The sequence below is a fragment of the Plectropomus leopardus genome, chromosome 8 (genome assembly GCF_026936395.1).
Source record: "Plectropomus leopardus strain MGB_pleo_1.0 chromosome 8, ASM2693639v1, whole genome shotgun sequence".
Lineage (NCBI taxonomy): Eukaryota > Metazoa > Chordata > Actinopteri > Perciformes > Serranidae > Plectropomus > Plectropomus leopardus.
This window is the reverse complement of record NC_142183.1, coordinates 18,983,449-19,000,609: the sequence shown is the minus strand read 5'-3', so window position 1 is coordinate 19,000,609 and position 17,161 is coordinate 18,983,449. Positions and strand designations below refer to the sequence as shown.

The 17,161-nt window shown below is 40.3% G+C and overlaps 1 protein-coding gene across 1 annotated transcript; it reads left to right on the top strand.

Annotated features, from left to right (window-relative positions):
- rtn4rl2b (reticulon 4 receptor-like 2b) lies at window positions 1–7,146 on the top strand. The gene is made up of 4 exons (XM_042493394.2): window positions 1–208; window positions 1,575–1,801; window positions 1,917–2,147; window positions 4,460–7,146. Exons 1-4 carry the CDS (start codon window positions 160–162, stop codon window positions 5,327–5,329), a joined length of 1,377 nt encoding a protein of 458 aa, XP_042349328.1. The 5' UTR covers window positions 1–159; the 3' UTR covers window positions 5,330–7,146.
- The last annotated feature ends 10,015 nt before the right edge of the window (window positions 7,147–17,161 follow it).

Below are 17,161 nucleotides of genomic sequence, written 5' to 3'. Positions count from 1 at the left end.
AACGACCCGGCCGCGAGTATAAACAGCCTCCCTGGACTCCAGCATGTCACTGCTTCAATCCGCAGCAACTCCTTCGCCAGAGCTGAACCTCAGCAGAGATAGCAGCAAGCAGGCACCTTCACGCCGCGCAGGCTAACTCGCTTTCGGCTTTGGTTCGAGATGGAGACTCGTTGCACCGTGAGGCGATCCAGAGCCCGCAACTTTAAGGGTGAGTAAAACTCTCCATCGTGCACCTGCAGTTTGAATGCACCGAGAGGCTTTTGACTTTGCAAATGCGTTTCTGTGATTCAGGCTGGTTGATTTATTGCAGATTTTACAAATTCGTGTGCATGTGTTAAGATTTACTGATTTCCGTATTGTTCTGGGTCATGGGGGAGACAGCGTTGAAGCTTAATTTGTAGACTTTATGTTGCTTTTACGCACAGTTATTTTGCAGGCAAAGCTATTTTGAATAGTTAATAATGGACAGCAATTTAAATTTAATCATGGTTGTTATCAATGTATGTTAGAAATTTAAAAGAATGAAGCATGTAGAGGTGGCCAGTGCACAGGTTGGGGGCATTTTAGAGCAAATATTGGACAGTAAAATCTCAGCAAGAAATCTAATTTTAACGTGTTAATTCGAGTGACTTCATCAAATGTATGAAAAGTAACTTGCAACGAGTGATCATAGTTAGTTTATATGTCATCCAGTCTCTCCAGAATTCCTTTACGCACGGAGAGATGCAGATATGATTTTTGCGCGCACGGTTCGCTTGAGTAAATAACGTGCAGGAATAGTCTTAAAAGGTGTTATATTCCACGTAAAAGCCCCTTCTCTGGTTCTCCCTGTACCTTCCAGCGCAGCTAATAGTCCAACTTGTTAAGAGGTCAAGAGGTGAGCCGCTGGAAATTCTTGCGCACAACAGATGAATGGGAAGTTCATCATTATTTCATGCATGTACTTTTCCCGCGGTGGCCACCTTTGTGCACCGTTATCCGAGCTGTGCCAAGAAGCTGCTGCATTATTGATAAGAACCGAAACTGATCTGGATCTGGTTGCAGGTTTTACGCGTGCCCTCTGCGTGCAAACTTGCCAGAGGAAATCCTTTTGAAAGCCTGAGAACTTGGAAACCAGGTTAATTTAATGCAGTGAGGCACGCGTGACTTTTTTGTATCTTAAAGTTGTTTAGATTTTTGCTGATTTCCTATTCTAAACAGCTAAAAACTAGTGTGATGTAACAGGTGTCACAACAGCCACAGAGACCTATGTAAAGTGATCTGGTGGATATGTATGGGTGAATGATTTCTGTAATGTAATCTGGTTAAATATAAATGAGCCTCAAAGCCATCAACAAGTCATGGCTGAGGGCTCAGCAGTGCTAAAAAGAATCACTGACAACAGCAGCAGGTTTGACAGACAGACAGTGAAGAAAGACAGGTGCCAAAAGCTGAAATCAACCTCTCGTTCTTTGTCTGTCTCTCGATCCAGGACTAAACACAACAACAATAGTCCTTTGCTGCTAACCTGACCTTCAATTTTGTCCTTTCTTCTCATGAGAACTAACCTCCTGTGTCTGTGTCTCTCTCTGCAGGTGGACTGACTTTGTGGCTGATTCTGTGGCTGGTGGTGGTGAAGCCAGGCGGGGTGTCTGCATGCCCCAAGCTGTGTGTGTGTTACCCCACGCCTATGACGGTCAGCTGCCAGTCCCAGAACATTACCATAGTGCCGGCCGGTGTGCCGTATGACTCACAGCGTGTTTTCCTGCAGAACAACCGCATCACAGAGCTGCGCGCAGACTCTTTTGGCTTTGAGACACAGGTAGAAATGGCAGTATGTGTGCATGTGTTGAATACACTAGCCATATTTACATATATTCTTAAAAATCTTTTATTTCTTCTCTTTCATCTTATTATTTTTTCTTTATTCTATTCAGGTCCTTTGGCTGTATGCCAACAACATAACATGGATCGAGGCTGGAGCCTTCAGTAACCTCAGGGTGCTGGAGGAGCTGGATCTGGGCGATAACCCACTGCAACGTTTGGAAGGTGGAGCCTTCAGGGGCTTGGAGAAGCTGCAGAGCCTGCACATGCACCGCTGCAAGCTGGCCGCTCTCCCCCATGACCTCTTCCACAAGCTGTACAGCCTGCAGTTCCTCTACTTGCAGGTAAAATGAGCACACACACGAACAGACACACACATATAGATAGTCATGCATGAGCATGTATACAAAATGTTTTCAAGGACACTTGCTGATTCCTTTATGGTCACATCCGTTGCTAACATGTAGGCTGAACACCCACACACATAGAGACACGTTTCTACTGGGCACATTGCATGATTGCTGTAAAAGAGGTTCAGTGAGTTCCACACACTCAAAAAATGCAAACTGTGACTAATATATAAGTAAATATTAAAACTAATAAGATCTAGAACCAAAGCAAAACATCTCAGCAGGTCCATTTAGCTCCATTCAACAGTGGAAGAACAAAACAGAATTTCTGTTATCATCATATTATTAACTGAATACAACAGATTGCTCTCAGAGTGATTGCAGGGAACTAGTGACGCACAATGATCAGTAATAGCACACTGAGTGACTGCCAAATCCTCCATTCACATACAGTGTATACTAGGGTTGAGTCGAATACTTGAATGAAATGATTATTGGATAATGTACGTTTAAGAGTACAAATCTCATCTGAGAAAAATGTGTTAATATCTGTAGTCATGGTGAAGGAAAAGCCCCATTTACTGTGTTTAATCTCTAACTACTGTGATCAGAGGCTCAATTCTGACGCTGTTCTGTAAATTGTTTTCTAATGAATAATAAATATAGAAACTTCTAATCAAATTAAATCAATTTCAGGTTTAAAATAATTTCTGGTTAGGTAACAACATTTTCAGGTTAAACACCACCCACATTATGTATAAACGTTGTTGGTTTCAGGTGCAAATACTGATATTTAGTTGGTTGAACAGATATAGATAAAGATACAGACAATGATGTACTTGCTCATCCCTAGTATGTACTGTATGTATAATACACAAAGGGAGCGTACGCCTACACTCGTCCTTTCAACAGCAGTTCTAGCTGCAAGTCACATGAAACAAAATGATCAAACTGAACTCTAGAAACACAGATAAAAAAAGACCCAGATGAACTCAATACTTTAAAGATCCCTGCAGCCTCATCAGACACATCAGACTACAGTACAGTACAGAGTGACAGCTCCACTAATTTACCTTAGAATTTCAACCTACACCCTTTAATAAAAATAAGAACTGGGAATAAAATCATGTTTACAGAACAAAAAAACAAAAAAGACTTAATCTCTAAGCCAGAGGTTCTGACTAAGTGAGATATTTTATGGATATTTCATATAATTATTTAATGCATGACAATACCTTTACAGAGCAACCGATAAACTCCACAGTTAACTCAAATAATGAACACAATATCTGCAGGAAGTTTGTGTAAAACAAGTGATCTGGATGAATTTTGAGCAGATTGATGCCTTTGAACATTGTATACTAGATGAGTTTTCTTGATATTTTGAGGAATGCTTGATTGGATTAGCTGTCTGTACATTGTCCATATAATATATATATATATATTTTATCTTAATTTTTCTTTTGACAAATCTAATGTTTTCTTCTCCCTAAAGCTTATCCATTGTTCAGTTAGCTCTTTGGTTATTTTAACTGCATATGTTTCTAATGCAGGATGAGGCTATTCAGCAGAGCGTGAAGGCTCTGTGAATATAAATTTTAAACTCTAACCTTTGATTTTTAAAAAAGATTAAATCTTCACTTAAAAAAATGAAATGATAAAGAAATACTGTGTTATTATTATTTTTATTATTATTATTATTATTATCATCATCATCATTATTATTATTATTATTATTATTATTATTATTATTATTATTATTATTATTATTATTATTAGTTTTAGTTCCTAAACCCCCTTAAAATCAAAAATGCCCCACAACCCCCATGAAGCTTTAGTGACCCCTAGTGGGGTTTGGGACCTCCAGGTTGAGAACCAGTGCTTTGAGCTTTGTTCATTTAGCCCTTAAATCCCAACACTGCAGAAACAGGCAGTCACTCTTTTTAGTGCACTATTGAAATTATCTTGTGTTTGTTTGCCAAAGTTGTTGTTCTCGGCTTTTTGGAAACTGACAGTGAGATCTCAGCTGTGAGTGTTTTTGAATCCACCATATTAAGCTCTGTTCCAATCTGACAATACATCCCTGCCAAGATAAAAATCTCTCCCACACTCACTGTGATTTCAGTCCATAGAGGTCACTTCTGATCATTGTAAAGCTACTTTCAAACAAGACGTCCCCCACATGTACATATATGGTATCTTCAGAGGAAGTGAGGATTTTGCCAACTAGCACAACAAAATAGCCTGAATTTTCCCATGTGCTTTTCCACAGCACTAAGTCTTCTTGTACTTTGACTTTTCTCCAGGAGAATCAGCTCCACTTTCTGCAGGATGACCTTTTCTCAGATCTCGTCAACCTCACCCATCTCTTCCTGCACGGAAACCGCATCCGTGCTCTCTCTGAGAATGTGTTCAGAGGCCTGGTCAACCTGGACCGCCTCCTGATCCATGACAACCGCATCAGGCAGGTCAACCGTCGGGCTTTCCGTGACCTGGGCCGACTGACCATTCTTTACCTGTTCAACAACTCCCTGGCCGAGCTGCCAGGCCAGGCCATGAAAGACACCCAAGGCATCCAGTTCCTCCGCCTCAATGGCAACCCCTGGTCCTGCGGCTGTGAGGCTCGTCCCCTGTGGGAGTGGTTCCGCAAGGCCCGCATCTCTTCCTCTGAGCTCATGTGCACTTCCCCATCCCAACGCCGCGGCCAAGACCTCAGATTCCTCCGGGAGTTGGACTTCGCCCTCTGCCCTCTGCCTGACCCCGGCTCCCTGGCAGGAAGCACCACAACCACCTTCAGCACCAAAACCCGCTGGTGGTTCTCCAAGCACAAGCCTGCATCGTCATCCAAGTCTTCGTACCAGAAGAGCACAGAGACAGTGAAGGCCTTCCCCTTTTCTGCTGGCAAGCCTCAGTACCTCCCCAAACCCGCTGTTGAAACCTTCTCCAAGTACGAAATGTCAGATGATGAGAAGGCGCTCCCCAAGGTGGACCCAGAAGAATACTGGACTAACTACGGCAACGAAGACTCCTCCATCCGCTGCTTTGAGCTAGAGTGCCCCCCAGGCTATGACAACCCAGCCTTCCCCTCATCATCCTCCTCGCCCAGTGCCCAGTCCCTCCTCCACCTCCTCTCCCTCTCCATAGTCACATTCTCTCTCCATTTCCTTTTTGGCTGAACTCTTTTCTCCTTCACCCCCTTCTCCCCTCTCTGATTTCTCTCCCTGCTCTTTCAGACACTTAACAAACACCTTGATCTTGATTCCTTTCAGTTCCCTCCTCGACCTTCAGGAGGTGCTACACTGACACAGGAGACAGGCGAGCCAGCAGGGAACTGTTTTTCAGAGCAGATGAGTTGAGCAGGACAGGATAACAATGTTGAAGTAGCTGCTGCTTCTTAGTACAGGCTTTAAAGAGTAGAGATCAGATTATAGAAACTGACTCTGATAGTGACGGTACAAAGGCAGAAACCTACAACAACATGATGAAGTGACAGAGACACAACACTCAGACAGCTGGTGGTGTCTCCAGATGGTTTTTGATAACAGCTGTTAACAACGCAGGCGTTGTGACTCTTTGACAGCTTTTTTCTATATCAACTAGTGCTCACCATCCACTCAACACTTATTTATTTCATTCATCATGAGTTCTGATCACCAGTGGCAGGAGAAAGACGTGCTTTAACACAGATCATGACTGTCAAGGGAGGAGAGAAGAAAAAGTAGGAGGTCATAGTGAAAAGAAAATCAATACAGTTTGAGCAGAGGGAGCTTAAGATGCTCATCTGAAGGGAAAAAAGGATGAGAGGATCGTTAGAACTGCAGCCAAGAGCGGCTCTCCTCTCTCCGTTAGATTCAAGAGATCCCAGAGATGCCAGCAAACCACAGCCACCCACACATGTACATACCAGTCATCATCACTGTACATACACGCGTCCTAAACTGCTCTGTATTTTAGACTAGCTGGATTTTTACATTTAATTTAGGATCATTTTAGGACCACAAACAACAGCTTGTGGTGATAGAAGAGATGCGTAGATTGTAACCAAAAGGCTAACACGTGAAGAGCTCTTTTTTCAACCCTTGTGTTTCCCAGTCTTGTCTCTTCCTCTCTCAGACAGCCGAAAAACTTAGAAAGGGAAGGTTTGCTCTCCAGATTCAGATTTTCTTTTGTTTGTGTTTGTGTGACTCAATTTTTGTAGTTTGAGTAGGATTGGACTGTTGTAGACCAAAGTCTTGAAAAGACCAGTTTGATTAGGTCTCCTCTTCAAATGAGTGTATGCGCCTGTTTTGCCTTTAAAAAATATGGCTTTCGTCTGTCTGTCAGTCTGATGTCTGAACTGTCACAGAACAAGGTGAAAACAACACAAGGACAAAATCCAACAGCCCTTTGTGTAATTTGAAGCCTGTCCTGCTGGCTCCTGTTACATGACACTCAGTATGACTGTTTTTGTATGTATGTATTTCTTTTAAATCTGAAAGTCAAAAAAGTCTCTTATGCATAGATAAACTTGTTTTGTTTACAATCTGTATACTTTCAGTAATGCATGAGAGAATGTGTCTGTTTTTTTACTCTTTTCTGAATACAGAAATCCAAGAGTTTAACCAATATCTGTATTGCATGGTACTACAGACCGTTAACAGACCATGCAGACCTGACATACATAAAACCATCTCTCCTATATTAAAGCTGTACTTTCTAAGATAACCTTTCTGACTCCACTGTGTGTTTTTGGATAATGGGATGGGTATTTAAAAAGAAATCTGTTCAACGCAATGCCGATCCAACCTGATCATGGTGTATAAGGCCATACTGTGTGTTCCCCGTCAACCCCAAATGTCAATTTGTCCATATCAATCAACCTGAACCATGACTGTGAATTTCTGGTGTAGAACATGAGGGATGCTGTCGTACTGTTAGATTCTGTATTTTTAAATGGGAAGACATTTTAGGAAAGTGTTTTGCTTTATTACAAAATAAAAGAAACAAACAAAAGCGTCTGTTGGTTTTGTTATTGTTTCACCGTCGTCGTTGTTTGCAAAGAATACCACAAAGGAATACAAAAAATAGGCAGTGAGCTAGCACATGAGAAAAAAACACAAAATATCCAGATAACAATAGATAATAGAAACCTGAGTGATGGTAGTCTAGCAATCCAACAATTCATTCACTTGGAATCAATAGCCTTCTGAACAGAGCTTTTATGCAGGCACTTTTACACAGCACAATAAGCGAATCATAAGCATGAGTGACCAATTTCATCAAAGCACTCCTTTATGTTGAAGTCTGATGGCTTTGATGTTCAATCAAATCAACAATCTTTGTTTTTTAAGAGAGGAACATACAGTGCTCCTGTCAAACCTCTCAGAAATAGGAGGTGGTATTTGTAGTTTGTGAGTGAGTGTACGTGTGTGCTTACGCAAGTGTGCAATGCGTAAGAAATCCATTGTGATAGTGTGAGTGTGTTTGTAGAAGGTCAAGTCTCAACTTGTCCTCGCCCCAGTCACACAGCTATATTGGGCGATATTATACAGAGCGATGGATGAATAAGATGGCGAGGTGTGTGTGTGTGTGTGTGTGTGTGTGTGTGTGTGTGTGTGTGTGTGTGTGTGTGTGTGTGTGTGTGTGTGTGTCTGTTTTGGGGGTGTAATGGAGAAGTATGATTCAGGGAAGGGGCTGAATGGGAAACACGCCAGGCAAAATGTGACGATGTGTCCCGGAATCAGCACACCCCCTCAACAGATTAACTCTCACCGTGATAATGACGGTGATGCATATATACACTCATGCATGTGTTGCACATATGCACATGTGCAAATAGCCTACACACTCACACATACTCACACGCACAAATAAAAAGTTCAGATAAGTTTGGTTGAGCGGCCCTCTGATCTTTTTTGTCTTCCAGCTCAAGTTATTCATCACTTTAACACCTCACTTTCCTTCTTCCTCTTTTCTCTGCTTTATTTTCTCCTCTTTGTGATGAAAGCTACTTCACCCCTTCCAGTCATCATTTGCAGCAGACAAATCATCAGACCCACCTACATGGTTGTCCTTTACAGCTTCTTTCTTTCAGAACTTGAACTTGAATTTCCTCAAATTTAACATGCACATTTTGACCACAAAGGAGGTGAATTTAATTTTGAGGATGCACAGCACTGAGACAACATTCTAGGTGTATCACTGTTGTTAATATACTAACCAATGGAAATGCTATGAACCAGTGTCATAGAGGTAGAGGTTTGTTGCGTTGTTGTTGTATGTTGGGTTATTGATTGATTGCAGAGGCAACAATGTTAAAAATCCGTGTTCCCAGTCTAACAGTAAAATCTGCTGTTTGTGTTGCAACATTTTTTTGCAGTAAAAAAAGACAGAGACTAAAAGAGCGGCTCTTGTTATTTCAGTAGAATGGTGCTTTGAGCCTCATCCTAACATCAGCAGGCCAGCATGCCCACAATGACACTCATGACAATGAATGAACTTCACAGTCATTGTTCCATTTTGTTTTTTAACCCTGTCACACACAGTGGTCACTTCATGGACCAGCTATTTACAAAGCTATTTTCTTGCATGCATGGGCTCTGATGTTATAGTTCTGTATAAACCACCACAGTGAACTCGAGTGAGTCATGCCATTCACTGCCACCCACTGGCCAGGTGTTGTAGGTGCAACACACATCTTTAAAACCAAGATGGCTGGCAGAATGCAGGAAATGTTGTGCAGCTCAGGAATATCTCAACAATGTTACAATAATAGGAGACTTTTGCAGGTACGTATAATTTAAAATTTGGGAGGAAATTAGGATTAATCTTCTGTCCACTGAACTGGACATCAAGCATTGCTGGCTGTATTTCAACAACAATTAACAGGCTACAATCACTGCAACTTTGTTGTTATTGGAAAAAAAACCTTCATATGCAGTAACTTTTTTGGCTGTTAGTCAATGGATTTATGCTATAAGAATTTATCTTTCAACTAAAATATGTGAACACACCAGTTTAACACCATAAAATATATAATTTTATAGTTTCACACAATCTATCATTTTTTTAAAATTGGTTTATATGTCTGCAGTTGACAACTTGAATGCATGATCTCCACTCATGTAGACATGTGAAAAACTTGAAGTTTCAGTTTTGTTTGTTTGTTTGTACATTTTTTTAAGAACTTCAGTTTTTTTTTCTTAAAGAGGGAAATACAGCACTTAAAATAAAAATCTTGATTGAGGTAATCATAATTCATGCATGAAAGGGCTAGAGGTGGTTTTTGTGTGTGTGTGTATGTGTGTGTGTGTGTGTGTGTGTGTGTTCCTGTAGATACAAATGTAAAGAGGCGTAATGCATTCACTTCAAAAAAATATTATAAATTCAGAAAAACAACAATGCATTAGATTTTTTTTCTCCTTGAAAATTCATAATTCTGAAATTATAATCTTGTTAATTCAGAAAAACAGAGCAGAATATAAGTGAATGCATTATGTGCACATGCAATAATTTCAATATTTTGAAAAAGTTGCAGTAGATGTTGAAATTGAAAAATTTTGCAATTAAACATTTTCCTGTAGAAGTTACACTATCAAGACAAGTGGTGTCAAACATATAGCTCGGAGGCCAGACTGGCTGCCAAAGGCCCCAATCTGGCCTGCTGGACGACTATACACACGTAATGTTAAAGCACTTTTAAAAGCATTTCAGGTTTCAGGAGCAAGTTAACAAGTTAAATAGTGAGTACCTACTTCATGCAAAATGCTGCCTCAGAGGCTTTTTCACCCTGACCAGAATACAGCTTGCCAAGAGAAAAAAAAGAGAATACTCATTGTCTCATATTTTAAGATATTGAACATTGTGCAAAATACTGTCAGTCAGCAGTGTCAGTACAAAATAATCTGTATCGGATTAATATCTTAATATAAGTGGAACCTTGCTGTAGCGCCACTGCTGAAAGTTTAGATTTGTAAATGATTTGTAAGGCAGAAGATAACTTAATAAATCCTCAATAGCTTCCACTTTAGTTCAGTGTGGTGATGCTATCTTGACTACTCAGGAGTGGAAATGTATGGAAAAATGCAAATGACAGTGAGACTGAATGAATTTGACTAAAGCTAGAGGAGCCAAAAAAACCCAAACTCCCATATAACCCATATAAAGAGCTGAGAATGTAACACCGTCACAAACCATGCTGTGTTTTGAGAACTGAATTGTTTTTCTCAACTATCTTTGTCCCCCGACTGCTACTATTCACAGTTATCTCTCTTTTCATCTCAAAGTATTGACTGAAAGATTTTACACTTGGTGCACTTGTTCATGGCAACCAGGGAAATGTGAAAAATGACTAAAATAAACAATTGAGGCTTGTTGAGGGAAACATACCAAAAAGCCAATCGGGTGCTGCTCATGTAATATAGCATAAGGCAGTTAAAGGGGGGAGTTTTTCTTTGACGTCAGGGTGTTAGGGCTTTAAATGAATAGATCGATATTTTGGAATCCGTTTGTGACATGGAGTGAGTTGAGAAGATGGATACCATTCATACACCTCTCAGACTACATCTTGCAGCCAGCTAAAAAGCAGATTATTTGTCACCTTTGGTTACAGCTAGTCTAGCTGTCTTATCTTATATCCAGCGTTTGTGTTGAGCTAACTGGCTGCTGGCTGTAGCTTAGAGTAAAGAGTTGTGTCAGTCTCTTCATGTAAGTCTTGCAGCAAACTCTAAGGCCGAAAAATGACGCAATTCCCTTAGATATCTTTGTTAATGCACCCTTTCACATTTTCTTTAAGCTGAAAGTTATGCATAATTAAGGTTGGACTGCTTCGAGTAACAGACTCTCTGCCAATAGTGTCCTCGCCTTCTCAGTCAGATCCATCTCTCGCTCCTCCACAGCGTCAGCATAATATGCGTCAGCCTCTCTGTCTCTCTCACGGTCACTTCTGGCAACGCCCAAAATGCTGAACTCGAGGCTTCAGGACAGGAGTCGAGCCTTCAGACATCAGTTTTTTGTGGAAATTATTTACGATATGGAACAAGTGAAACATCACTGCTGATTTTAAAGGTTGGCCAATTCTTTTGGCGAACAGTTACATGCAGGCAGCAATCACATTCGACTCAAAGTATTACACATAATGACCAATAGCATAGTAGAAATAATTATAAAACAGCTTGGAGGCCACTTTGAAGTTGCACTGTGTAAAAAGCAATTAACTCAGGGTCACAATTTCACAGAAATGCAGATGGCAGTATTTGAAGACTGTGGACATCTTATCCTGCCAGGGTTAACCACCTCCGGAAATGCACATCAAAAACTCGAATCGTGACCAATGTTCTTACTCTTCCTATGTTTCCAAGTTGTTCTTTTATGGTAAAAGTGTAGGCGTTTCTCCTTATATGCCTGAAAGCAGCTGCCTGGGTGGTCATGGGACATATTTGCTGTTTTTCCGGTGCAGGAACACAACAAGGCCATTAGCAGAGAGAATTTCTCTGAAGTCGTCAGACTTTGATGATGTGCGCACATTACACTCTGCCCACTTATTCTCCCCCAACTTGCTATCCTATTTTGTGCCTCTGCCTGTCTTCCTCTCTTTTGTGTGATTGCCTGCCTTTCATATGCTGTCACTCAGTCTTTGTCTGAACCCCTTATCACTCCGGCTCCTCTCTCTCTGCCTGTCATACCGTCTCTCCCACATGGCAATGCTCGTCTTGGCCAAGCCTGCGTGTTGGCTCGCGTGAGTTCCGTATTCGTTTCCATGCCATTGGCGTGTTTGCTGACGTTCACCCTCACACATGTTCTTATTTGTCGTAGATGAACTGAGATTCACACCCTGACGTCAGAGGGCCCAGGAAAGGAAACAATGAACCCGAGAGACTTTCAGGAGGATAAAATGGATTCAGTCACTGTGTGCTGCCCTGAAACAATAGAATCTACAAGTATTGTCTTTTTCGGACCTTATAGAGGAGAATAGGTTTATAAATGCAGCTGCAAATGATGGTCGTCAATTATGAATGTCACGTTGACTGTAGCACTGTTGTATTGCACTCACCAGCTCCCACTGTGCAGCACATGGAAACATGAGCCCTCCCATGCAGCAAATCTCTATTGCTAATAACACCAAACGGAAGAGGAAGGAAAAAGAGCATAAACAGATACACAGGGAGACCCCCTAACTATCTAAATTAATAATTTTATGAGGAAACACTGACTATTCTCACTGAACAGTGAGACTTTTTTATGAGTTCACACACTGAGCAATAATGAGCCGATCAACTGTGTGTGTCACCAGATAAAATGCTACTAAAAGGGCATCAGTGGGAAACCTCCAAAATATTTACAAAATACAAAAAAAGAAGAAACTTTGGCAGAAGAAACAGAGGTTACTTTTACCATGTACTTAAGGGCGGAGCCACTTTGAGTGACAGGCTGTCTGCTGACAGTGTCCTCTTCTTCTCAGTCAGATCCACCACTAGCTTTTCCACAGTGCCAGCCTCTGCCCAAATACAGTCACTTCTGGCTCCAAAAAAAAAACAAGATGCCTAACTTGAGGCTTCAAAACAGGAGTTTGCAAACCAATGGTCGATGTCATGGTAGCTACATCAATCATGTTTACAGTCTGTAATTTTTACTCATGCAGATTTATATCATGCAAATGGTTTTTAAATTGTTTTCATCATCCCAAATGCTAGAAACCACGAAGGTTCCTGTAATTCTTCAAGTGCACCCAAAACATAAAAATAAACAAAACTGGAGCTGCATTCACATACACAAAAAACTGTGAAAAGTAGAATATGATAAAGCAGCTTTCAAAACTGCAAAACATCCAGTGATTGAAAAAGTATTCTTTTACTGAAGTAAGAGTAAAAATACTCTTGGTCAAGTTTAAGAGCAAGCCTATTATCAGGTAAATTTTACATGCAGCCAACATGCTATAAGATTGGTATTATTTTACATATGTAAGCAGCATTTTACTATTGTAGCACTTTGATGGTGTTTATTTATGTACTTGTCGTTACATACTATGTCGTTTAGTCCAGTATTTCACACCCTTTGGGTCAGGGATGTATGCCAGCTCGGAAGATGTTGCCGCCCTGGTTCCCTTAACAAAATATCCTCTTTGAATATTGCACCAAATAAGTTCTGTGGCAAACAAGCATTTTATGATATCATATGATACTTTGTGATATTGATACTTCAGCAAGATAATCTTCACAAATGTACACCACTTTAATGATTTTTGAAGCAATAAGTAAAAAGCCAATGTTAGGACATCAACAAACTACACCATGGTCACATGACCTTAACGTTACCTCCAGATTTAGGCTGCAGCGTGGCTCACCGTGATGACGTTCTGCATAGTCACATTTAGCCACTTGTTAACACCCACCTTTTTAAAGAAACATAACAGCTTTATGCCTTTAGTTTTTCCTATAAAGCTGACATTTTTTATTTTGAAGAACAAAATATGAAATCTTGTAAGCCTGTGTTGGTCACAGACGTTATTTCAGGCATCTAACCAAAAAACAATTAAAAGAAACCATTGACTTTGAGACGAGGGAACTGGGAGTGCTGAAATGCTAGCTCATTTTATAGTTTCAGGACTCATATGGAGCACTCTGTTTCAAAAGCTTAATATTAGCTTTTTATTTCAAATCTAAATCTAAAACGTAACTATTATTACTGTCAAATAAATGTAGTTGAGTAAAGGTATAAAGCTGAATAAAATGGAAATGCTTCAGTAAAGAACAATTCCAATACTAAATACTTTAGTGTATGTACTTAATAACTCATCACTTAACCACTGAGCATCAAACAATAATGCTCTGAAAACAAAACATTGTTTTGAATAAATCTAATATAAATCTATTGATTTTTATTGATAAACTTAACGATTTGAGAATTCTCAAAATTAGACTTCCCAAGCATGTAGTGTTTGAGATCTTAAACTCTTCAGATCGTGTTTGGAAAAAAAAAGACATGATGGAAACTTGCTTTGTTTCTTTTGCTCTTATGCTGTGTTCACACTACGAGCAACTACGCGACAGTGCGACATTATCACTGAGTCACTGCTGAAGTGTTGCTCAAGCACAAGATAACGTAGCTTTTTTGTCACAGACTTGTTTGTGTCTGCTATTTGCCTCAAACCAACTCCACTGAACGTCATCTTAAGTTTGCATTTGGACAAAAAAAACCCAAAAAACTTTGCTTTTGATCTATGCCTGAGCCTTTTTCAACATCACATTACACCACCAGATTGCATCCCAGCGTGCTCAGAAATGCATGTAAAGCTCGTAAAGTGTCAGCTAACTGAGCTATATAACACAGCACCACAATAGAAACAAAAGCATATGATTGGTTGTTGCTTTCCTGCATCATTGATAAACTGAAAAAGTTAATGGCAGCTCAACTTTGATTTGTAGTGCGTCACGACCATCTGCATAGACAAGTGTCATGTGTCCATTTGTAATTTTATGTCACTGGCTTCCATTAAAAGTGGCTTGCAACGTGAACACAGCATAATACATACAGGTGTGAGAAACATCAGGTAAGGTCTCTGTACAAAGGAATATTGATAAAGTAAAAGTCACAGCAGCTCAATAATTTTCGTGTTTCACTTCACCCACATTTTCAAGGCAGCAGGTAAAACATAAAAAAATGTATGTTTTTAAGTTGAACCAGTTTGCGATGTTTCATAGTGTAAATTTACAAAGTGATTAACAGCTTGAAAAAGAAAATGCACAGCAGGCTAAATAAACACTTAAACATCAGATTACATCTTTACCAGCTGGTGAGTCTGAAAGAATCAGAATATAATGCTGCAGCAGAGAAAAACAAGCTTAGAAAAAAGACCTGCATTTATGAATGAAATATCTGCCTTCTGTTGTTGCTCCTCTGCTTGCTTGGGTCTACGCACAGAAATATCTGCGTGGATGTATGAGTGTTTGTGAGCATTGATCACAGGATTACACATCGTGCAGTTTGGAGGCAACCAGGGGCTCTGTACATCCGGTCTTGAGTCAGTTTGAAGTAAAAGAGGAGAGCGGGGTGAAGACAGGGCACATCTGTCCCACAGTCTGTCCGCCCCGCTGAAGGTTTACGCACACAGCTAAAAATACAGAGCCACAGACTGCAGAGACAGATTGGAATCCAAAGACGCAGCAGAGATTTAACATGTCTTTGTGTCTGGCCTGTTGTTAGAAAGAGTGACATACAGAGTAAAAGATTTAATCATACGGCAAAGACAGCCACAGTGAAAGTGGCTGCACAGCAAAGATGAAGTGAAAGAAGAGTTTGCTGTGAACAAAAGAACAGTTATTAAATGAGTGCTTGTGAGTCACTCACAACGCCTCCCTCTGGGGAGTTGTTTGGCACATGTTTGTTGGCACAGACGCAGCCAGTGACGTCCATTTGTATGAGTGCCCAAAAATGTGACTGCCACATTCACTGCGTGTGAACACGTGGATTCTGTATTGCTATTCCGGCAACACCATATTTGCTTTTAACTTGGTGCACACAAACACATCCGACAGTAGCTCTGCTGGGTTTTCTCTCGCTCTCTCTTTTGTTTTTTTGGGGTGCTGTCTTTCTGTTGTCTCTCACAGGCCTACATTTGGAAAATAGACAATGCAAGCAATTACAGATCTTTGGAGGACAACCCCTTGGGACCTAAAGTAATCTTTCCCACTTATACAGAGGACAGATTTTGAGTTGAAATAGCCAGACGGAGAATTTGATCTTTAGGTTTTTAGCTGAATGGGATGACGCAAATATGAGATCAAAAAAGTCTGTGCGATTCTGTCAGCCATCTGTGTTTCTAAATTTGCTTCTTTATTTACGTATGTTGTTGATTTAAAGTATTTAACATTAAGTGCATTTCAAGCCGTTGTTAAATAAATTGTGACACAATTGCTGGAAACAAAAGAATAAAGAGAAACAAGTCCATCTCATTTGTTGCATCATAAAAACCTCAACTTGTGGATGTACGATCATGCTGATCCGTCCCATCTGATGTGAATGATAAACACCCTGCTTAGGTTTTGCCACTGGTGTCTGCTTTTGCTCTTCTAACCGTTGCTGTGTCTTGTGTCCCACCACATTCACTGAACAATTAGTAGATGCATGTCGATGCTCTGCTTTTTTATCTGCTCTTTCTGCCAAGCTAACTGGATAGCCTTCTCCAATGTGAGCTCTGACTGGAGCTGTAATTGATGGGAGACCTCGTTATCTTGGATGCCATTGACTAAGCTGTCTCTTATTTGCTCAAACCCGCACAGGCTCCTTACAGAGGTTTCAACATTCTTTTCGGGCGTTTGGGCCCCTTCATGGAAGCATGCAGGGCCGTGGATAATGATTCATTTAGGTATAAAGTGTTCAAACCTTTCTATGACTGTCCATTAATCAAACTCCAGTTTATTTTCCACTTCGTTATATATGAAAGATAACCCTGCTGAATAAAAGCCCCAGCTTGACCAGCTTAAGATGGGTTTTAAGGTGGTTGACCAGCTTGTTTGACCAGTTTGAGGTATATTTTCCTATACTTTTCAGTGGTTCAGCTGGTCATACCAGCTTGTGATGGTCACTCTTGCTGGTTGAAATTCCTGTAAAAAAATGAATCCAAATCAATGTTCTTGAGTGTTGGGAAATAATTGTGTCATGATAGGGAAGTATGAAAAGCAAAGGGCATAAATCACTTAAGTCCACTGTTATACAATACGCATAAAGATTAATGTGTGCAGCTTGATAGGCTGGTCACACATATACTGCAGGTAGCCCACCCAGTTTATCCATCAAAAACCAGCAAGAACTGGGTGACCATCTAAGATCATCTTCCAAAAATGTGAAATGGTGAAATTGCGCTTTTCTATTTTTCAACAGTATATGGCTGCTCAGCACCGTTGAAGACATTGTTTGTGTTGTGAATATTCTGTTAAGTCAAACTTTGCAACTATTCATACACGTATCTTAATGCGTAATAAATTATTTTATTAAAAAACCTGAAATTTTATCAATTGACATGTTTAAAAATA